General features: G+C 42.7%; 1 protein-coding gene across 8 annotated transcripts in view; it reads right to left on the bottom strand.

Moving 5' to 3' along the window:
- The window catches only part of MTHFD1L (methylenetetrahydrofolate dehydrogenase (NADP+ dependent) 1 like), a 241,744-nt gene that overhangs the window by 193,165 nt on the left and 23,909 nt on the right, over positions 1-24,670 (bottom strand). For 5 of the 8 annotated variants that reach the window (XR_010112318.1, XM_063605033.1, XM_034963087.3 and 2 more), the window contains exons 7-8: positions 23,187-23,326; positions 5,339-5,450 (exon numbers count right to left, since the gene is read on the bottom strand). Coding sequence is in view for 6 of the 8 variants with exons in the window: in XM_063605033.1 (XP_063461103.1) it covers positions 5,339-5,450; positions 23,187-23,326 (252 nt within the window). In the remaining 2 variants the exon portion in view is untranslated. The remainder of the gene's footprint in view (positions 1-5,338; positions 5,451-23,186; positions 23,327-24,670) is intronic. The other 3 variants (XR_010112319.1, XM_034963089.3, XM_063605032.1) reach the window with 1 other exon arrangement.

Raw genomic sequence — 24,670 nt, 5'->3', positions numbered from 1 at the left:
AGGGATAGATCTAGAATATCCAGAATTTACAGGGAAAAAAAAATACAAGAAAACAGTGATAGGTACAATGGATTTTGGAATTACTAAAGTTCAAGAGTCATAAGCAAAGATCCTAATTTTATATCAATTGCTTTGGCATAATTAAAATTACATGGATATCCAATTTCTCTAAAGCTGACTTTTCTTACATGTTCAGAATTTCATTGGACTTCTTCCTTTCTTGGGTTTGATTTTTCATATATAAATGTATATTGTGCCAAGATGGAGTCTGAAAGCTGTTTTGTGTGCAGGTGACATGGCAACAAGGAAGTAGAGGGAGGAATGCAGGAAGTGGACCAGCATTTATTGGCAGCTACCATCAAAGAGTCACTGCCCCGAGGTATCATCTCAGTCATTCCTCCCAACAGCCTTCCTCCCAATTTACCCACAAAGAAATTGGGAATCTTATTAATTAATCAGAGAGCTTATTTTCTCAAAGTCACACAGCCTGTAAGTGCAATGCAATTAAGAATTTTTTTTTTTTTTTTTTTTTGAGATGGAGTTTCGCTCTTGGTGCCCAGGCTGGAGTGCGATCTCAGCTCACCGTAACCTCCATCTCCTGGGTTCAAGCGATTCTCCTGCCTCAGCCTCCTGAGTAGCTGGGATTACAGGCATGCGCCACCATGCCCGGCTAATTTTGTATTTTTAGTAGAGACGGGGTTTCTCCACGTTGGTCAGGCTGGTCTCGAACTCCCCACCGCAGGTGATCCGCCTGCCTTAGCCTCCCAAAGTGCTGGGATTACAGGCGTAAGCCACCGCATCCGGCCAAGAATTTTTTTTACACAAACAGCTCCCTTCTCCTTGAGTTAGGTTAATCCTGACTCCAAAGTCCATGTTCTTTCCACTACACTTTTTTTTTATTTTTTGAGATGGAGCTTTGCTCTTGCTGCCCAGGCTGGAGTGCAATGGCGTGATCTCGGCTCACTGCAACCTCTGCCTCTTGGATTCAAGCGATTCTCCTGCCCCAGCCTCCCAAGTAGCTGGGATTACAGGTGCCTGCCACCATGCCCGGCTAACTTTTGTATTTTTAATAGAGATGAGGTTTCATTATGTTGCTCAGGCTGGTCTCAAACTCCTGACTTCAAGTGATCCACTGGCCTCGGCCTCCCAAAGTGCTGGGATTACAGGCATGAGCCACACCACACCCAGCCTCCAGTAAGTTCTAATGTCTCCCTTCAGAGCCATACTAGGGAAAGTCTCAAGGTCCCTCGGGACCCCCGGCACATCAGCATCCCAGGGCTCTTCCCCTCTTCCACACTAAATAGAATTACATTAGCTTAAAATGATGCTATAAATTACTCTGAGCCACAGAGTTGCTGTTTTGATACTGTTTTCTGAGCCTAAGATGGAAGACCAGCTTCTCCTTGGTCCCATTTGTTACATCAGTAAATAAGTCCTAATATTTAGGGTACAAAATGATTTTGCTTATGATGAAATCTGCTGTTTAGCAAGCAGGGCACTACAAGAGCAGTGCGTAGTTTTTTCATTTGAAATAATTTTTTTAGGCCAGACATGGTGGTTTACACCAGTAATCTCAGCACTTTTTGGAGGTGGAGGCGGGAGGACCACTTGAGGCCGGGAGTTCAAGACCAGCCTGGGCAACACAGTGAGAACCCTGCCTCAACAACAACAAAAAAAATTGTTTTAATTAGCTGAGGAGGGAGGATTGCTTGAGCCCAGGAGTTTGAGGCTGTGATCGTGCCACTGTACTCTAGCCTGGGCAACAGAGCAAGACTTTTTCTAAGAAATAGGTTTTTTTGGTTGTCTTTTTTTTTTTTTTTAAAGTAGTTACTCTTACGGCTAGAAAACAGAATGTTGAAATTTCCTTGTTTTAAAATCTAAACATTGGACTCATGCAATAGTAGAGTGAACAGAACCAACTAGCTGGGTATAATTGTTTTCTGAGCTCTGTGTCTGGGATATTAGCCATCAGGAAAATCTCTCCTAGGATTATGTATTCCATAAAATGTCTCTACAGAATTGCCTCATCATAAATCACAACATCCCATCTATTTTTACGGGGGGAAGGAGGAGGGACTCTGTACCATGAAGGTAAGAATAAAAATTTCATTATAAAACTCTGTCTTCACCCAGCCACAAGTTTATTAAAAGTTATTCTTCTCATCTTAAGTTTAAATAAGAGCTCTTTTCTTTTTAATATTTCAAAAAGTTTATTCATTTCTTTACAGTAGTGGGATTATGAAAAAAAGAGGGGAAAAAAAACCTTTCTCCATTATTCCTAGATCAAATTTTCATACTAAACAAAGTTGCTAAAATTAAAACTTGTAGACTATTTAGAAATGTGCTATTATGGGTAGCACCACCCCGAAACTGTTCATCTGTTTCATCAACATAGCATTCCTCATCTTTATCTCAATGACTACCTAGTTGAGCCCATTTTCTTTTCTTTTCTTTTTTTTTGAGAAAAAAAAAAAGCTCTTGTCATCCACGCTGGAGTGCAATGGTGCAATCTCGGCTCACTGCAACCTCCACCTCCTGGGTTCAAGCCATTCTCCTGCCTCAGCTTCCCGAGTAGCTGGTATTACAGGCACCTGCCACCAAGCCCAGCTAATTTTTTTGTATTTTTAATAGAGACAAGAGTTTCACCATGTTGGCCAGGCTAGGTCTCAAACTCCTGACCTCAGGTGATCCACCTGCCTCGGCCTCCCAAAGTGTCAGGATTACAGGCGTGAGCCACTGTGCCTGGCCATCAGCCCCATCTTTAAGTGGGAGACAAATTCAAGGAAATGTTTCTAAACATGCCACTAACGTAAAACTACAAGCAGAGTACAATTTTGATTCATGCTTATTAACTTGTCAAACACTCAATATTCACAGAGTTAGCCAGGCCCAGTGGCTCATGCCCGTAATCCTAGCACTCTGGGAGGCCGAGGTGGGTGGATCACTTGAGGTCAGGAGTTCGAAACCAACCTGGCAAACATGGTGCATCCACACTTCTACTAAAAATACAAAAAAAAAAAAAAAAAAAAAATTAGCCAGGCGTGGTGACAGGGACCTGTAATCCTAGCTACTTGGGAGGCTGAGGTAGGAGAATCACTTGAACCCAGAAGGTGGAGGTTGCAGTGAGCCAAGATCACACCCACTGCACTAAAGCCAGGGTGACAGAGCAAGACTCTGTCTCCAAAAAAAAAAAAAAAAAAAAATTTCACAGAGTGGTTACTAAGCGTCAGGTACTATTCTGGACACTGGGCATTCAAAAACCAACAAGAAAACTATTACAGTTGGGCCAGATAAATTTCAAATAAATTCTACTTATAGAATCATTTTGAAATACACAGACCATCCCTGATTTACAACCTTTTCACTTACTATTTTTCCACTTTATGATGGTGGGAAAGGGACATGCATTCAGTAGAAACTGTGCTTTAAATTTTGATCTTTTCCCAGGCCAGCTATACAAAGAACAAGGCTGTCTTGAGGCGCTGGGCAGCAGTGACAGCAAATCGTGGTTTCCGGTCAGCCATGCAATCACAAGGCCAAACAACCAATACTCTACAGCGTACTGTGCTGCCAGCATTTTTGGACGTTGTTTTCTGTTTTCACATCCCATCCTGGCTACAAATGCCCATTTTTTACTAATGATATTTTCAACTTCTGATGGGTTTATCTGTGCATAACCCCATGGTCAGTCGAGGAACATCTGTAACGCCTTGGTCTTTTTTTCCCCCAGAGAATCATTACATTGATATCTAATATTTCAGGGAATACTTTTTTTCAAAAATAAGGGTCCTAAAAGGAAACCTTATTAAAAATAAAGCACTTTCACTAACAAAATATATGTCACTGTCATATAACCACAGAGCTCAAAGAGATTCCAGAACATCAAAGTAGACTCCTATCTCCAGCCATGACTGCCAAAACTGTCCTACATGAAAACTTTAATAAAACACAGCAAGTAAATATTACAGCAAAGCAGCATTCATTTACAAGAAACAAATGTTGGAACTGATTTTCCTAATCTGACTGGGATTCTGAACAGAGGAAGCCCTGTCCACTATTAATAGGTTAGGCATTGTTTTTTTTTTTTTCAGGGGAAAAAAAGTTATATGAATAAATTACACATATTTTTAAAATGTTATTTAGCACATGCTTTCTGTTGGTTAAAAAGAGCCATCAGGGCCACAGCTCTTAATGCCTCTTTCCTTGGACTCTGTTCCATTCCACCCTCTCCAGCCCCCAGGGGGTTTTTAATCTGATCGGTCAATTCTGGCAGGAGCTACATTTCCTAGAGAGGAGGGTCAGTAACAACCTCTGGCTAGGGCTCATGCTTTTATGGAGCTGCCTACAAGGTTTCAAGATTTCAACCTCAAGTATGGTCCTGGTGGAGGAGAAGGAGAGCAGAGGCTGCCAACCTTGGTGTATGTTCTGCCCAGCTTTAGGGATAAAAGCTGCCCCTGTCCTCCAGCCCAGCTCAGCACAGTCCTCTCTTCCGCACAAACATTTGGAGGCCAAAGCCAGAAGGAATCAGGAAGAGGGGCTCTCCTCTGCCTCCCTGTGCCATCGTCTCTGGCTCACCTGTGCTACTCAGGCACTTGCTGAGGGCCTGGGTGTGCTCCAAGGCTTTCTTAGCCTCAGTCCTTCTATGAACTGGAAAAAGGAACCCACTCTGGGCCACCTCCTGCTGGACCCGGGGCTGCTGGCTGCCCTGTTGCGGGCACTGCTTGGGCTGCCCCCAAAGTGGGCCTGGTGTGGTCTTGAGTATTCCTGGATACGTTGGCAAAATGCCATCAAATAGCAGGACCAATCCTACAACAGTTTCTGCATCTAGTGGTGATTTTCATACTGTTCTGAGATGACTCTGGGGCTCCAAGGATGTGCTTCATGGGTCAATGCAAGAGGAAATCAGGGAGACACACAGGCTGATCCTATTCCCATCCCTCCCAACAATCCGGCGCTCATCTGCTTTTACATAGTGAGATTCCACGAAGATTTCTTTGGAAGAAAGGGTTTTACTAATTTTTAAGAAACTGTGAAAACCGCTATTTCTAGTTTACCTCACACACATACAAATCATCTACTTGAGGTCACAACTGACCTGACTGCTAGAAGCCAGTAGGGGGCACTTCACTGTGGGAGCAGACACCTCAACCGCCATCTTGGTCTCTCTTTGCTCAACAGCATGGTTCTATCAGGTAGCCCACAGTCTAAGTTTCCTACCCTATATATTAATGTCGACGACTGCTAACATTTCAGAAACATACCCTCTTAGGAAAAGGTTAACATTTCTTCGAACGATCTGATCTATTCAGTGGCTCAACACCAATGTGAAGACATTTACCTGACAGGAAGTCATGGGAGCAGTTGAGAACAGTAGTTCCTGGTTGTATCCAAGTAAGGGGAATCTCTTCAGGCTTAGGTGAGCCTAGGACCACAATGTCAGCCTCGTGAAGCTAAAAGGAGAAAGAAAAAAACATGCACATCTTGATCTGAGGCATAAAGACACAAGTAACTACTGATGTCAAATGAGTTCCACACAATCCCAGATCCACAGCTTTGTTCCAAGCTGCTGACAAGGATGTAATCGCTTTATTAATTCCTTTCAAGCATGTATTAATACAAATAGAAAATGATTATCATATCCTAGAAAGAAAAGAAAATAGGACTTAAAAAATGTCTTCAGGGTAGTCACTTCAGCATACATACTGCATGGAGTATTATCATTTACATGTTTTCACCACTAACTATAATATCAAGAAAAAGGATGGGGCAGCCGGGCACAGTGGCTCACACCTGTAATCCCAGCACTTAGGGAGGCCGAGGCAGGTGGATCACGAGGTCAGAAGTTCGAGACCAGACTGGCCAACATGGTAAAACCCTGTCTCTACTAAAAATACAAAAATTAGCCAGGCGTGCTGGTGGGGGCCTGTAATCTCAGCTACTCAGGAGGCTGCGGCACGAGAATCACTTGAACCCAGGAGGCAGAGGTTGCAGTGAGCCAAGATCACACCACTGCACTCCAACGACAGAGCGAGACCCTGTCTCAAAAACAAACAAAAAAAAAAAAAAAAAAAAGAGGAAAACAAGGGCGAAGGCCATGAGGTCTGGCTCACACAGGGGGCTTGCTGGCCTGTATAATGGCACCATCACAATGAGACCCCTATAGAACTGTTACTATACCCATGAAAGGACTTGCAGGAGCTTGAGAAAGAATTTCACTTTCTTTGAGGCCTTGGTTAGTCTCTTGTCCAACCATTCATTTTTTTGCCCTAAGAAAGTAGAAAGAATGCAACCACTCCAACAAAATGCATTGATCGTGTCCATCCTTTTTGCATTTTGATCATCCAGTGCGGGAGGAACATGTCTGGTAGGAAGTTGACATTAAGACAAAAAGGTAGGCAAAGAGGTTGGCTTTGACTTTAACCAAAGAATGACCAGCTAGCTCCCCAGGCCCTACTGAGCAACTGATGATTTCAAACCGGATCCCTATGCAGAGGGAGGGGTGAATAGGAATATTAGACTTGCAGAAGAGAATAGCTATAATTGTATAGGTCAGCTAGGTGTTGTAAGTATTACACCATTGAATATTCCAAGGGAGTTAGATTGGTGTTACTATGCTCATTTAACAGACAAGGAAACTGGGGCTCTCAGACATAAACAGCTCTATGGTATGTCCTGTGTCTCCTAGTGAATTCAGTCTTAGAGATTCTAGTGAACCTAGGCAGAAAGAGGGCGACTGATGGTCTCTTCCCCCACTGTCTTTCCTGTGTATTTTGATGTCCTGCAACTAACCACAGAGTCTCTGGGGTCAAACAGACAGAGGGGCAGATTACGAAACACAAAAGCATCCCCAGTGTCACACCCCCACCAAACCACCAAATAAACGTGTTGGGGACACCCTTATCCATTCTCAGCTTAGACAGGCTGATCATTAAAGATCCTGTAGAAGAACCAGGACAGCTCCTCAGCCTGAGGACTTTTAACACTATTTGGGCAAAAGGGTGCATCAGGTGATGCCTTTTAGAAATCTTGGGACAAGAGATGGTAATGGGAGCAAACCCATGACAGTCCTACCTGGTTTATGAACAGAAAAGCCAAGATCAAGGGCAGATCCAAGTCCCCTGACAGAGGAGGAGCACGATAAAAATGTAAATGCATGTCTTTTCATAGAGCTGACAAAGTCAACTTTTAAAAGCTAATACCTTGGAAATATTTGATCAATTTGACCATGTAAATAGGGAAAAGTGTATTAACACTCATTGATTATCCATTAATAAGCCAAACAGTATTCCCTGCTTTTCAGCTTCTGGCTGTATGAATCTACTGTATTAATCATCTTCAAAAGAAAAGAGAAAGCCCTACTAAAACCTTTGCCGAGGCCAGACCCGTTGGCTCATGCTGCCATGCTGGGTAATCCCAGCACTTTGGGAGGCCGGGGTGGGAAGACTGCTTGAGCCCAAAAGTTTGAGAACAGCTTGGGCAACATAGGAAGGCCCTGTCTCTACAAAAATAAAATAAAATAAAAATTAGCCAGGTGTGGTGAGGCATGCCTGTGGTCCTAGCTACTTGGGAGGTTGAGGTGGAAGGATCGCTTGAGCCCAGGAGGTCATGGCTGCAGTGAGCTGTGATCGAGCCACTTCACTCCAGCCTGGGCAACAGGGCAAGACCCTGTCTCAAAAACAAAACAAAATCAAAAACAAAACACATTTGCTAAATAACCATTCTTCTGTGCCACAGGGCCAAAATACCACTAAACCTCACTAAGAACTTTGCAGCCAAATGAGAATCACTTGAACCTGGGAGGCAGAGGTTGCAGTGAAGCCAAGATTGCACCACTGCACTCCAGCCTGGGTGACGGAGCAAGACTCTGTCTCAAAAAAAAAAAAAAAAAAAAAAAAGATTTTTGCAGCCAATATCACCAGCAATCTAGTCCCTTAAGCCACCTATGATCTCTACAGATCTGAAAAACACTAGAGTTCCAGGTAATAGTATATTTAGGGAGAAAGAAATGTTCTAGTGGAAAGAGGATTTTAAACATCTGTATAAAAAATTTTATTTCTTCATTTATATATAGTACTGTCAAAAATTCAACCACAGTAATCCTCAAGAGAAATACAAATGTTTAAGCTTTGTCGCAGTTCTGCAGATAAGAAACGCCATTTTGCTAGATTTTCAGGCAGAATAGCAGCAAAACCAGAACATGGTAAAACAACTGTAAAAAGGAGGTTAATATGAACAAGGCTGAAATGTTCATTTTGGAGAAAGCCAAGGATCACAGGTTCACACAAGTCCCCTAAGAACAGTTAGTTTCCTCCACGTGGTGTCTTTGATACAACCTGTTCTTTTCATTACCTATAAATCTTGGAAATCTCATTCCGACCCCTCAACTCCATACCTACACACAACTCTAAAGTGGGCTGTGCTCATCTGCAACTGGGGAACAGCTAATTCCACAGAGAAAACACAAAAACCTCCTCCCTTAGCAATGATTGCATCGTAGATGTTAATTCTTTCTGGAAAGGAAAAGTGCTAGATGCTTAAATCAGTAAATAGCCTGCCCAGGACAAGGGAAGATTTTAATGAGCTAAAATTCAAGGAAAATTATCATCTCACTTGTTCCTATTTTCCTCCTCCCAAATGGGAGAGACCCTGGCCAAAGCTTGGCTTAAAACTCTATCTCATAACAAATTATTGCTTTCTCTGCTGAGACTTGAGTGGAGCAGCTTAAAGCAAACCACCCCACTCCCCAGGCAGACAACTGAATTTTAAACAACAGTAAGACACAGATATGCAGACACTTAACAGGGAGCGTGTGGGGGTGCAGTAGTTTAGATAACATGAAGACGAATTTTCTCAAAGTCATGAATTTTTAAGCTGGAGGGACAAGCATCTGAATATAAAGAGATGGGGGAAAGGGAGGACAGATGAGATTTGGAAAGTTATACAGAATATTATAATTTTGTATTTAGCAAATAAAATGCATTAAAATGTTTTAAACTAAATACAGCGCTACCCTCTTGACTAGAAGACAGTATGTATCTTCTGCTATCAATGTGTTTTGAAACAGTTCATATCATATGAGAATCTGAGGTATGAGATCTGTATATATTTCAAAATCCAGAATGGGTAAAAAAAAAAAGATATTTTCTAAAGAATTGTGGTTTATATCACTTGAGACCTATGAAAACTGTTTCTATGTCCTTCAAATGTTACCAACACAGTTCAGAAAACCAAGTTAAATTCCTCATGAGGGTCAGCTGAATAAAAAAGAAAGAAAACAATGTTCAAAATGATGAACATTACTTTAAAAAATTAACAGGTAGGTTCTTTGTCCAGCAAGGATGTGCTTCTGAAATTACCATAACTAAAGACATTGGCATTCTCAACTAGTGCCTGAGTGATGGCCAGTCAATGGTCAGACACAGAGAACAGAGCAGGGTCTGGAGGGCAGGGAGGGGGCTCTACCACACTGAGGTGGTCCCTTGCTTGATTTTCACTCTCAATGAACTGGGACACACTGTAGTTTATGTAGTTTATGTGCGCCCAGTTAAGTGGCTTTATGGGTTACATTATACTCCACGGCAGATTCTTCACAAGGCTTTATTTAATTAATTAATTTATTTTTGGAGACGGGGTCTCACTCTGTCCCCTAGGCTGGAATGCAGTGGCACTGCGTCTCAGCTCACTGCAGCCCTGACTTCCGGGCTTAAGCGATTCTCCCACCTCAGCCTCCAAGTAGCTGGGACTATAGATGTGCTTCACCATGCTCAGTTCATTTTGTTTTTTAAATATTTTTTGTAGAGACAGGGTTTCACCATGTTGCCCAGGCTGGTCTTGAATTCTTGGGCTCAAGTGATCTGCCCGCCTGGGCCTTCCAAAGTGTTGGGATTACAGGCGTGAGCCACTGTGCCACATGCTTTATGATCAGACAGGGCATGTCCATGAAAATCTTAGGTAGTAAGGGGACTCCTAGACTACCTTGTGGCAAAGTTTCTATAAAGAGTTAGATGTCACTTTTCTAAGAAAAACATCACTTTTCTCAGATGTCAAAATGTGTGCAATTTTTCTTTTCTTTTCTTTTCTTTTTGAGACGAGTCTCACTCTGTCGTCCAGGCTGGAGTGCAGTGGCGCGATCCCGGCTCACTGCAAGCTCCGCCTCCTGGGTTCATGCCATTCTCCTGCCTCAGCCTCCCGAGTAGCTGGGACTACAGGCACCTGCCACCATGCCCGGCTAATTTTTTGTACTTTCAGTAGAGACAGGGTTTCACCATGTTAGCCAGGATGGTCTCGATCTCCTGACCTTGTGATCTGCCCGCCTCAGCCTCCCAAAGAGCTGGGATTACAGGCGTGAGCCACCGCGCCCGGCCGCGCTTTTTCTTAATATAGAAAAGAAGCTGTCAGGTTGGGCTACAGTATGTGGCTCACACAGTCAGATGTGTTTTAGGAAGATTCCTCTGGAAGCTGGATTGAGAATGCCTTAGAAGGGGTAGGAGGAAAAGCAAGATACTGAGATCTCCTGGAGGAGGCGTCTGCAGGAAGCTGGGTGCCCGGGTCTGGAACTGAGAATGGCCTGGGAGCATGCGGATGCGGGTCGGGACACACAGCATTTAGGTGATGGTTAAAACCAGAAGTGTGGATTCCCCAGGGGAAACTGGCAGAATGGGAAGGAAAGCAGGTTAACAGACATCCTGGGGGAGAACTAATCTTAAATGGTTAGAGATAACGAACAGATGATGGAGACCACCATGTCCTGGTGGCTCAGGAGCTAGGAAGGGCAGGAAGGGGCATTTTCATTCAGGCTAAGGGAAAAGGGTGTGGCCAACAGGTTTATATGACAGCCATGGTCAAGCAAGATAAAAGCAAAAAATACACTTTTGGCAATTAGGAACTACCGGTGACTCACTTTTGGCACCATTAGGAACTACTGGTGACCTTGCTACAGAAATGGGCATTAGGAACCATGCCTAATACAGTCCTGCCATTACTGTAGACTGTGTTGTCTGCAAATGGAGATTTCATTCAGGCAGACTGTTTCATAAGCAGATGCCTTGTTTATTCATTTATATATATATAAAATATAAATATAAAATATACAATATATAATATAAAATATATATATATATATATTTTTTTTTTTTTGAGATGGAATCTCACTCTGTGGCCCAGGCTGGAGTGCAGTGGTGCAATCTCAGCTCGCTGCAACCTCTGCCTCCTGGGTTCAACGATTCTCCTGTCTCAGCCTCCTGAGTAGCTGGGATTACAGGCGCATGCCATCACACCTAGCTAATTTTTGTATTTTTAGTAGAGATGGGGTTTCCCCGTGTTGGTCAGGCTGGTCTCAAACTCCTGACCTCATGATCCACCTGCCTCGGCCTCCCAAAGTGCTGGGATTACAGGCGTGAGCCACTGCACCCAGCCTATGCATTAACTTTTTTTAACTCTGAATGTCTAACTTTGTATTTGAAATTAAATGAACATTGATCATAAGATTATTGCTTTATAGCTATGAATCTGTATCTACCTTTCCCCTGCAGTATTAAAACATACCATTAAATAGGAATGTTAAAATAATAGTATAACTACTCTAAACTAAGAACATCAAACCATCTTCATTCAGATGTTGTCATACTTTGGCAAGATAAGGGGATGACAATTGCAGCAAAAGGTATTTTACCCACTTCACGTCCACCCAGTGATCTCATCCTGGGAGAATTTTTTTCCTTTCAGGAATTGGGTGTGTTTCTTTTATTTCCACTCTCATCTGTGATTAGTAGAACAAATTATTGGCTTTTAAAATTTTAAGACATTTCTTATGATTATTTCATAAATCAAAATGACTACAAGCCAAATGGACATCTGGGAATTAGGATTACAGCATTTTTCTACCAAACTTTTCCCCTGAAAAATAATAAATGACCTTCCTTTTTCTAAATGTTCCTAAGTTCACCTCTGACTTCACCATTCAACTTAATTTACTGCTCAACATATGAGAAGAAAATATCAAAGATATTTAGTTGTGTCCAAAATGCTAGAAAAGACAATTCCTCTGGAAGTAAGCTTCACACTTAAAAAAGTCATGACAGATGATAAAAGGAAAAATGCAGCACCATTCTGGGAATGGATATACTTTAATGACTCATCAAAAATAATTTCCTTCCACAGGAGAATCACTTCAACCTGGGAGGCAGAGCTTGCAGTAAGCCTAGATCACGCGCCTGCACTCCAGCCTGGTGACAGAACGAGACTCCGTCTCAAAAAGAAAATAATAATAATAATAATAATAATAATAATAACAATAATTCTCTTCCCTATACTTTAGGAAAAACATAAAATTCAAACGTGGGGCTAAGAAAGAGAATGTGTATGTAGATGGGGGGTGGTAACGGGAAGTTTCCTTCACATGACAAAGACTTAGAACCAAAATACCTTATTTTGGTTCCTTTAGTACAAAATTAAGGAAATGATCAAGTTGCAGTTCTCAGGGCAACACCAGGCAAGTCAGGCTCCTAGACGAACAGCAGCCCCGAGGATTTATGCTCATGCTGCAGCCACAAACTTTCATCCATACAGCGTCTTCATATTCATGCAAACTGCCGTTGCAGGGGAAAATTCTGCTTTGCATTTCCTGACATTTATGGTTTTCAGTTCTGAGCCTCACATTGCACATAGACAGATTTCTGCATTCCGTTTCCTTTGAGAAACTCTCCGGGCTTCCGCTGCCTCCTTTAAAAAGTGAGGAATTGAGGTGCAGTGGGGAGAGCACCATGAGTGGAGTCCTGCGACCTGCGTTCAAGTCCAGACACTGCTCCTTGCCAGTGACAATCAGGGTCAAGGCTCTCTGGTGAGTATAACGTCCAGTTTGCAGGGTTGCTGGGTGAATGCGAGGCATATATGAAAAGCCATGAAAAGGAAATCTCCACACAATTATAAGATGCTTCATTGTTATAGGTTATGTTTAAGACGTTCCCATTAAAAGATTCTAATACTGGCCAGGCGTGGTGGCTCATGCCTGTAATCCCTGCACTTTGGGAGGCCAAGGTGGGTGGATCACCTGAGGTCAGGAGTTCGAGACCAGCCTGACCAACATGGAGAAACTCTGTCCCTACTAAAAATACAAAATTAGCTGGGCGTGGTGGCGCATGCTTGTAATCCCAGCTACTCAGGAGGCTGAGGCAGGAGAATCATTTGAACCTGGGAGGCAGAGACTGTGGTGAGCTGAGATTGCACCACTGCACTCCAGCCTGGGCGAGAAGAGCAAAACTCTGTCTCAAAAAAAATTTTTTTTTTAATTCTAATTACACGTCCTTAAAAAGCATTCACATTGGAGAAGGGGTGGAAAAGGAAGCCAGACTCTGCTGATAGTGCAGAAAAGCAAATGGGAGATGACCTGCTGCCAGTGGGCTGAAGGTGATGCTTCCTGCCTGTTCTTTGTGGGACACAGGCCTGCAGCCCTTCTTCCAGAATTGGGGTAGGCTCTCTTTTGTGCAGTATACACTCCACTGGCCCCTGATGACCACAAAGATTTATTTGTGGTTGGCCACAGGTGACTACAAAGTAACACAAGCGTCATGGAGGCTGAAACTTACCCCATAGCTAAGAAGTGCATTAAAGCTCCAGATGAAGTTTCCCACAGAAAAATCGGAAAGCAAGTCAATATGATTCCACTGCAGTGGAACTGGCTTCGCAATCCCATGACCCTAACACCGTTTCTACTATTATATCTATGAGAAAATATATTCCATGTTCAGACCAACCTTCAAACATTTAGAGCATAATCTAATAAGACTGAAATTGGAATATTTTGCCTAATAAGGTACAGGAAGGGCATCATAAAAGGGAGGTAATATCGGGAAAACTGGAGATAGATGGTGTTTTAATTATGTTTTTACTCACATATTCGATATAACGACAATACATCATTTCCTCTCAATCTTAATTTCTCAGCTTAAATTCTGAACCACCTAAGACCAATCAGTCTGTTAATTACATGGCCCCCCCTACCGGCTTTTTTTTAGATGGAGTCTCACTCTATTGCCCAGGCTGGAGTGCAGTGGCGCGATCTCGGCTCACTGCAAGCTCCGCCTCCCGGGTTCATGCCATTCTTCTGCCTCAGCCTCCCGAGTAGCAGAGACTTCAGGTGCCCGCCACCACACCCTGCTAATTTTGTTTTTGTATTTTTTTTTTAGTAGAGACAGGGTTTCACCGTGTTAGCCAGGATGGTCTCGATTCCTGACCTCGTGATCCACCTGCCTTGGCCTCCCAAAGTGCTGGGGTTACAGGTGTGAGCCACCGCGCCCGCCACACCGCAGCCCCTTCTTGGTCTCATGCCCATTAGTTTGAATATATCGTCTCACAAATCCTTCCCTCAACACTGCTAAGTATAATGGCATAAAGTCTAATAAAGTTTTTTTGGCTTTCTAAAAAGCTCTATTCACCTTCTTCCTTGGTATTAACAAACAGAGCAATGATCAGTCAGAAGCAAGAGGGGAAAGTGGTGAGCTGACCCCCTAAATCTGTCAAACAAAGCTCAGGCGCCAACACTATTCAGTGCACTTAATTCCACACTACTGATGACCTGGGCTACTGATGACCTCAGCCACTCGCTAAGTACGAGGCTGTGATGCCCAGGAGGGTCCAGTGCTTTTTTCTCCATCTCACCCACAGCAGGCAGGGGAAGGGATGAACTCACATAACTGAGGCTGTCTTGTGTGTCCATCCCTGCCCTCTCCGAAGGTGCTCACCATCCCCTCTGAAAGGGGAGCCTGGATAGCTGATGATGAGCCCCAGGCCTCAGGGAGGGGACAGCATTCACTCTACTTCAGCTCAACTCTCTTAACAAGTATGGCTCTGGGATTACAAACATCAAAGTAAAATAAGAGGGAATTCAACACAAGTCGAATGTCTAGGGTCTTGGTCTCTCTTATCTGAGGTGGCAGGTGCTTTTTGGTTTTCAAGATTAGAGACTAGACTTTATGTGATGATCTGGAATAAGAGCTGACATGGGACAGTGTTAAAAACACAGGCTGTTTTGCCACCTCTACCATTTTTTAATCACATGATCTTTGCAAAGTCTCCTCTCTAAGCCTCAGTTTCCTCATCTGTAACGTGGGGAGGATGACAGTCCTGCCTAACAGAATAAGTGTGAAGACCACTGAGATAACAGGAGTACAAGACAGTGCCTGGTTCAGAGTAGCCATTCTGTCAATTAACATTGTCTGTCATTACTGTCCCCATAGCACATTACTGCTTTAAGTGCATTCCATCCTGTTAAAAGGAGAATTGTCACGTAACTCACTAATGTAGTGCAGTTTAAAAGCTAGAGTTCCTTCCTTCTCCCGTTTGGGACAGACATCATTCTTTTCTCAAGAAGTCATCCTTTCACATGTATAATACAAGTACATTTAGAATTTTCCAATTCACTTTTAAAAGTCTTTCATGAGCCATGCCATGCACTAAATTTAAACTGAAAAGGACTTTGTAATAGTTCAGCTTTGTTCAAAAAAAAAAAAAAAAAAACCACAGAAAACCCTAGACACTTTGATCCTTCAAAGGTGAAAGACCTATATTTTTTCCTTCTGTGAATACGTTTTGAGGGTTTCTGTGCTCAGGAGGAGAGGGAGAAATGAGATCCTCTGAGAAAAACAAAATAAAACGGTTCTCTGATTTCTAGGTTATTTCTTCGGCATGCAGCTGAGGTTTACCTCATCTCCCAGCTGGAGACCATTTCAGCATTGTCCAGCTGTGCCCTAACCACAGGTTCAGAGGAGGCTCCCGAGGAAGCAGGGCCCTGCCGTACCTGCCCACCTCTCCCTTCCGTGCAGAGGGCACCACTCCACCTTGTAAACACCAAATGCAAAACCACACCCACTTCAGACTGGTTTTGGCATCAGAGTGAAATCATCGGGGTCAGGAAGAGGTTACCTCCAAATCTAGGCTCATTCCCGAGAGTGAAACCAACAGTGTCATTCCCCTGCAGGGCCCAGGACGCTGGGTGTGGGGGCCTGCGTTTGGGTGGAGGAAAGGCGGGGGGTTCCCTAGCCTTGCCCAAAAACACTAGCTCCAGTGCCTTGGCTTCCTGACATGTGACACTCCACAGCATATGGCTAATTTGGACAAATGCCCAGGCGTTCTTCCCCTCCCCACCTCTAGGGTCTCCGTGGAAATGCTCAACGCATCTCCAAGCCTGGAAAAGATGCTCAGAAACAGAACAGGAAATTTATTCTCAATTTTCAACCGTACACCTCAACGGGCGTAAGTTACAAAGCTACCAAACACAGAAGTCTATTCTGGTTTCTGTGGAACCCTAAGAAGCTCAATTCTTTATGCTCAGGCTCCGTGGAGATTTTATACCTAATCAGTGTCCACAGAATATCCTTCCGTTTAGACAGACGGACAGAGAAAGGATCGATTTCTATTTGTAACTAACTGGATATAACTATTCTTTAAACCTACAGAGCCTGAAAGTAGTAACTGGCCCATCAGGGATCTCCAGCCGACATGTTTGGAAGTAGAGTGACTTCCAAGTAACAAGAGGCATGGGAAGGAAGAGGTCCACAGCTTTGGAGGAAGGGAGTCTGTGACATCACTTAAAGTTGATAATAATCTACTGAGGACTGGAAGATGAGCCTGACTGGCCAAAGCTGGGCACCTGCTCTGGTTAGTCCCTCCTCTCTCTGGAACGTTGTCTCATGGTAGTCTTGCTTTTGGTTTCACTCCCTTGGCCAATATTCTGCTGGGAGACCTCACAGACAGAGAGCTGGAGACACTCTCTCCTTCCCCCACCCACACAATGGAAGCATGTAATACCAGGCTTCCAGTGAAGGACCCTAAGTCACACTATTTTACTAGTATATCTACTTACGATTTGAATGATTTGCCTAATTGACCCACATTTGCCTAATTGACCCATATATTTCTTTTCCTCCAGCCTGCACTCCAGGTTGGAGTGCGGTGGTGCAATCTCAGCTCACTGCAACCTCGACCTCCCCAGATTCAGGTGATCATCCCACCTCAGCCTCCAAAGTACCTGGGACTACAGCCACCACGCCTGGCTAATTTTTGTACTTTTTTAGAGATGGAGTTTCACCATGTTGCCAGGCTGGTCTCAAACTCCTGGGCTCAAGCAATCTGCCCTCCTCAGCCTCCCAAAGTGCTGGGACTACAGGCGTGAACCACTGCACCCGGCCCACATTAGTATTTAATTCCATTCCCACAACTGCCCCATAAAGTAGGGAGTATTATGATTGCCTTTCTACGTGAGGAAACAGGCTCAGAGCAGCAACAGCTAAGGCTTGAGCCCAGAGCTGTGTGTCCCCAAAACCTATGCTCTACTGTTTAATGAGAACACAAATGTTGTGCCGGACTGGAAACCTTCAAAGGCAGTTTCTAGTGGTTGCAGCAGGCTGCCTGATAACCGGAAGGTCAGCCCACACCGGTAAGACTACCTGTAGTTTAAGAGATGGTAGATAGAACTCTAGTGTTACGCAGTCACACCCGATACCCAAACCTTTCACCCTCAGCTTTGGAAATCTCTAGCCAGATGTCCCACAGCAGGTATGTGTTGAGGGGATGGGGGGGTCTTGTTCCATGTCAGGTACAAATAAGCACAACAGAAATGCCCGTCAAAGATAACGTCCTTCTACTTAGTAGCCATAATCCTAAGCTTATTCTCTTTTTTCCTTAACTCTTTTACCATTGCCAATAAGGAGAAGTTAAATAGATTATAATCTTAAAATGCACTTTTATTCTTGGTTGATTAAGCTGGGCAACAAAAATCCCCATCTGGGCCAGGCACAGTGACTCAGGCCTCTAATTCCAGCACTTTGAGAGGGCCATGTGGGTGGATCACTTGAGGTCAGGAGTTCGAGACCAGCCTGGCCAACATGGCAAAACTCCATCTCTACTAAAAATATAAAAATTAGCCAGTCATGGTGGTGCTCGCCTGTAATCCCAGCTACTCAGGTGGCTGAGGCATGAGAATCTCTTGAACCCATGAGGCAGAGGCTGTAGTGAGCCGAGATCGCGCCACTGCACTCCAGCCTGGGTAACAGAGTGAGCCTCTGTCTCAAGGGGAAAAAAATCCCTATCTGTTGTTAAAATTTTTACTTCCAGTGTTTTTCACAGTGAAGCTTTTCCAAGGGTGTGCCAGGTGTCCTGTCCTGATTGGGTGCCCCAGGACACTAACCCATGCCTAGGTGGCTTTTTGCACCACTGTGGCCTCCAGACAGCCATTGAGTGGTACAATCCACATATTACCATGTCTCCATATTACCACGACTCCAAGGAAGGCTAGAATTCCTACTCAGGAAATGAATGGCAAGGGTTTTCTGCCCCATACATTCTTCTTGTAAAAATACAACAACAGAATAGTGACAATTCAGACGTCAGGCAGACACAGGGAGGCATATGGGTTACGGGGAAGTATGTGGCTAGTGAAAGACTAGCTGCTAACATGAAAGACACAGGCTGTCATTTGTGGTGGGACAGGAGCCTGACGTGGGTAGGTAGGCCAGGTAGAGGGGGACAAGTATGGGGCGGGGCTATGAACATTTATTCCCATATTTTTGGCTACAAAGATGAAGCAATAATAAGAATGAAAGTTGATAGCCTCTAACATTCGCAATGGTGCCACTATAAATACCAAGGACTTAGGGAAAAAAACGTGTGTGCAACATCAACTATGAAAGAGAACCTTCTGGTCCATATGAAAACAAGAATGTTACCCAATGACCAGATTCTGCAGAAAGTCAAGCCACTTAATCGTTCTCAAAGTTCGGATGAGATTCATCCCAAAGTACAGAGACAAGGTGATTTATTCCCGTAATAAAAAAGTACTTTGAAAAATGTCTTTGTTTTTCAAAAATACAGATACAACTAGCAAAAGTATCTGTGACAGCTGCAAAAACATTCAATTGCCAAGGAAGGTATTTTCTCTCTTCACCACAGCTGTTCAGTGCAGGGCACGGTTTATTTTCCTCTTCCACTGAGCTTCCAAATCAAAATTTCTGGGCTCTCAAGCGCAAAATATTGCCCTTGAATTTTCTTGGATAGGCTGCCACCATGTGGTGACTTCTAAAAACGCACACAGGTTCAGATTTCATTGCAAGGCTGCCTTCCTGAGCTGTCTTAACCCAAGCATTACATAAATTAGATCCACCTGCCATGCAAAGATTCCAAATCTGCTGAGACACCTGGCTTCCCTGGCACAATTACAATTTACTCCTCATTTCCATTCTCACCCTGCAACATGAGGAACATGTATTTTTAGATCACATTCTGTAGTTACTGACTGTACTTAATGCATTCATTTAAAACTTCACTTTGCTTTAGATCTGTGAGCTGTACCATCATTTTTTAAAATGAAAAACAATCATTTCACACATAAAAATGGAAAACAATAACCTAACATACCTAGAAAACACCTATTGCCCAGTTTAAGAAAAAAGGCATGAAGGTGTCTAGGTTTCCTTTCCATCTATATCCACATCCTCGCCTCAATAAATGCTTTTCGGATTTGGTTCGTAGTTTGCATTATTTCTTTATATTTTTACTTCATTTGCATGGAATCCTAATATATATATAAGGATTATATAATTAATACATAATATAATATATATTATATATAATCCTAATATATATATTAAACAGTGATCTAAATGTCCTGACCTAAATATATATATTAAGATTCTCTATATATAAGGATTATATATAATACATATTATACATATGTATGTATTAGATTACATATATATATGTTGTGTTGCTTTCAGACACATATAGTGTTGTATGAAATACATCCTTCTGCAACTTGGGTTTTTGTTCACTGAACAGTGTTTTAAAAAATTCTTCCAGCCTGGGCGCGGTAGCTCATGCCTGTAATCTCAGCATTTTGGGAGGTCGAGGTGGGCGGATCACCTGAGGTCAGGAGTTCCAGACCAGCCTGGCCAACATGGTGAAACCCTGTCTCTACTAAAAATACAAAAATTAGCTGGGCATGGTGGCGCACACCTGTAGTCCCAGCTACTCAGGAGGCTGAGGCAGAAGAATCATTTGAACCCAGGAGACAGAGGTTGCAGTGAGCCGAGTTCGCGCCACTGCACTGCAGCCTGGGGGATAGAGGGAGACTTCGTCTCAAAAAAACAAACAAACAAAAAACAAAACAAAATAACATGTTGCTATCTACAGCTCTAGTTTATTAATTTTCACTGCTTGTATATCATTGTTTTATGAACTATGTCTATGCATACTCTACATGCAACTATACTGATTTATCCATTCACCCTGATGGGCATTTAGATCACTGTTTAAATACTTGTTGCAGTGCACTTGGTTTTTCAAGTCGCCTGCTTGGCTCTCTTCCAAGTTATACTTTCCTTCTTTCCTTTCCTTACTGTTCTAGAGCTTTTTGCTAGACTTTCCGTCCTGCTCTGAAACTTGCCTCAGTCTCTCCTTCTGCCTTATGGCCCTCAGTCCAATTCTTTCTTCCGAGGAGGCAAGAGCTGAAGTTGCTGCAGAACTGTACGGATACACCAGCACGAACTCAGGATAACTCGAATAGCTGCCACCGGTAACATATTTGGTGCGCGTGACTCAGATACATTCCCTAGTGGTCATCAAGCTCCAGAAGATGCTCAGGGAGGGATACCGTCCTCTCAATATTCAATACTCACCGTTCCACAGGGGACCGCTGGCCTGCCCATCAGTGAAGGCGAAATCCTGCCCCTGTCTCCCTTGCACCTGGCTAGATACCGCTTTCACCAACTCATGGAGCCAACTCAGCCCTGACAGCAGAAAGGGGCCAAGACCCACAGAACCACCACTGCCCCTCTGTCTTAAACAAACAAACAAACAAAACTTTTTGCACTATAAACATGCTGCTCTGACCATTTGTAAACACACCTTTGTATATATATGGGCAAGTTTTGTCTATTATATATATATATACACACACACATATATATACACTTTTTATTATTATTATTATTTTTTTGAGACGGAGTTTTGTTCTTGTTGCCCAGGCTGGAGTGCAATGGTGTGATCTTGGCTCACCGCAACCTCTGCCTCCCGGGTTCAAGCAATTCTCCTGCCTCAGCCTCCTGAATAGCTGGGATTACAGGCATGTGCCACCACATCCGGCTAATTTTATATTTTTAGTAGAGATGGGGTTTCTCCATGTTGGTCGGGCTGGTCTTGAAACCCCAACCTCAGGTGGTCTGCCTGCCTCAGCCTCCCAAAGTGCTGGAATTACAGGGGTGAGCTATCGTGCCTGGCCATATCATATATATTTAGAGTGAAATTCCTGGGTCAAAGAGTAGCTCAAACTCCATTAAACTGCTTTCCGAAATGCCTATTTCAAATTTAAACTCCCGCCAGCAATATATGAATTCCCATAGCTCCAGACATTTGTCAATATGGCTAACTGGCACTTTTTACCTACTGCCAATATGACTGGTGAGCAAAAACAGCAGGAAACCAGACAGCTTTTCACGTGTCTTTTAAACCTCAGGTTCCTCACCTGTTAGTGGCCTGTCATGTGTCCATTTTTCTAACAGATTGTCTTTGTCTCACTGATTTGTAGGAATCTTTTATAAGATACTAATTATTGGCTAAATGTTTGTTGTAAATATCTTCTACACTATAGCTGTCTTTTCACTTTTTTAAGAACTTCTTTTCAGAAAGAAAAACTTTGGGGTTTTAAAAAATTTGGATGCAGTCAGATTTATATACCTTTTCTTTAGCAATCTGTGCTTTTGGGGTCTCTTAAGCTATCCTTCCAATGCCAACCTCTTAAATGCATACGCCTATATTTTTTTCTATAAGTTTTACAGTTTTGCTTTCCACATTTAGGTATTTTAATATAGAAGTGATTTTTATATGTAGTATCAGGTTAGTAATCCTGTGCTAGACTCATATACATAACTAGTTAAGTCAGCATCATTTTTAATAGTTAATGTTTTAGCTTTTTTTTTTTTTTTGAGACCGAGTCTCACTCTGTCGCGCAGGCTGGAGTGCAGTGGCACGATCGTGGCTCACTGCAACCCCTGCCTCCCGGTTTCAAGCGATTCTCCTGCCTCAGCTTCCCGAGTAGCTGGGATTACAGGCTTGCGCTGACACGCCCGGCTAATTTTTTTGTATTTTTAGTAGAGACGGTGTTTCACCATATTGGCCAGGCTGGTCTGAAACTCCTGAGCTCAAGTGATTTGCCCGCCTCAGCCTCCCAGATTGCTGGGATTACAGGCATGAGCCACCACGCCCGGCCTTTAATAGTTAATCTTTTCCCCACTGATCTGCGGTACCTGCTCTCAAGCTTCCATATATGCATAAATTTCCACTTTCTTCTGTTCCGATTGTCTGTTTGTCTACCATATTATCCTAATTACTGTAAGTGCATAATAATTCACACTGTGTGGTTGGGAATGTCTCCCACCTAGTTTTTCCACAAAATTGTCTTGACTCTCTTTGTCCTTTATGCTTCCATTTGGATTTCAGAATCAGATTGTCAAATTCTACAAAAAATATGTCAGGAACTTATAATTTGCAGACAATTAGTATCTTTAAGATATTGCATCTTCTCCGTGAAGATGATACCTCTGCTTTTATATGGGTCTTCTTAATAATTTTCATCAAAATTATAATTACTTTCAAAAGGTCATAATGCATATTAGATTTACCAAATGACTGTTCTGTACTTACTATGGTGAGAATTTAGTTTTTAATCATAATGTGGTGAATTACAGTGATAGATTTTCTCGTGTTCAATCACCTGGAAATCCTAAAATAAACCCTACTTCCTGCTGTATTTGGTGTTCTCAGATTTCGCTCACGATTATTTCATTTATATTCATAGCTGAAACTGGCCTGTTAATTTTCCTTTAGCATCTTGCCCTTGTTTGGTTTTGGCACTCATAAAGTCTGTTAGGCCATGTTCCTTCTTTTTCCATTTGCTGGAGAAAAGGATTGTATTAGAATGATCTGTTCTTTGTTTGATAGAGCTCATTTGTAAAACCACCTGTTGCCTTTTCTTGTTTGTTTGTCTGGTGAGTAGACTCATTTAATGTCTTTAATGGATATGGGTCTATTCAATTTTCTTCCTCTAATTTCTTGAATTAAGCACTTAGCTTATACATTTCTAGACTTTCTTCTGTTCTAACATAAGCCTTCAAGATGTATGTTTCTAACATGAAATTTACCTTGCTTTGAAGCTGGCGTGTTTTCCACTGGATGCTCATTGTCATGGACCCTTTTCTCTGGAACAGGCATTGTAGAGCAGCTTCCAAAGACCCATGGGCCCCCACTACCAAAATCTTCTTTCCATCTAGGTTGACACCTACTAACCAAATGAAAATTCAATATTATACTCAAAACTTCAGATCCTTCCTTTAAGAACTTTATCTTAAGAAAAAAAGACCCTTTTAGGCTGGGTGTGGTGGCTCACGCCTATAATTCCAGCACTTTGGGAGGCCGAGGCAGGCGGATCACTTCGGGTCACGAGTTCAAGATCAGCCTGGCCAACATGGTAAAACCCCGTCTCCACTAAAAATATAGAAAATTAGCCAGGCATCATGGCACATGCCTATAATCCCAGCTACTTAGAAGGCTGAGGCAGGAAAATCACTTGAACCTGGGAGGCAGAGGTTGCAGTGAGCCAAGATCGCGCCACTGCACTCCAGCCTCGGCAACAGAGCAAGAATGTCTCAACAACAACAAAAAAACCCTTTTAAAACTTGAACTTTCTCAGCACCAACCTACAATGACTAGGAACTAGGAGTGGGGTGTTATAATCAACAAAAATTCTCTATTCAAACCCTTTTGGTTCCAATTCCTGTTGCTGAATTTCTTTCCACAATATGTAACTATAACTCACCAGCCTAATTTACTCTTTTCTTCGAGTACTTTCTAATGAAGTGGCTCAGAATCTTCATCTTGATAATCCACGTAATGAAAAAGCACTGTATATATGGATTATTTCATAGATTTGAGCTTAATATTACTGTCCAAAAAGCATATATATCCTGAATGTTAACCATTTAATAAAACTTTGCCATATGTTTTTGAAATTTTTCTTTGATTGTTGGATGTTCAGGGGTAGGGAGGGGCATTTGCTTCATTTCTATTCAAACTGGAGTAGAGAAAAAGATTTAGTTCGTTGAATTTTTTCTTTTCTTTTTTTTTTTTTTTCAGATAGGATCTTGCTTGTTGCCCAGGATGGAATGCTGCGGTGTGATCACAGCTCACTGAAGCCTTGACCTCCCAGGCTCCAGTGATTCTCCTACCTCAGCCTCCCGAGTAGCCGGGACTACAGGCACAAGTCACCACACCTGGCTAATTAAAAAAAAATTTTTTTTTTGGTAGAGATGGAGTCTCCCTATGTTCCCCAAGCTGGTCTCAAACTCTTGGGCTCAGGCAATCCTCCCACCTTGGCTCCACAAAGTGCTGGGATTACAGGTGTGAGCTACTGCGCCGGCCCAATTAGTTGAATCTTTATGTTCTCAGAAAGCCCTTAAATATATAAATACTTGGTAGTAATTTACTCATTAAACTTAATAATGAAGAAAGAGAAAATATTCATTTCTATTTCACTGACATAAAAACGCCAAGTCAAGGGGACAACAATGCAAATTAAGTCCTGACTACTGAAAAGCAAGCTGCTCACCAATAAATCCCAACCTAGGCT

Source organism: Pan paniscus, chromosome 5, assembly GCF_029289425.2.
Source record: "Pan paniscus chromosome 5, NHGRI_mPanPan1-v2.0_pri, whole genome shotgun sequence".
In the NCBI taxonomy this organism is placed as follows: Eukaryota; Metazoa; Chordata; class Mammalia; order Primates; family Hominidae; genus Pan; species Pan paniscus.
Note: the sequence above shows the minus strand (reverse complement) of the source record. Positions and strands in the feature narration are given on the sequence as shown.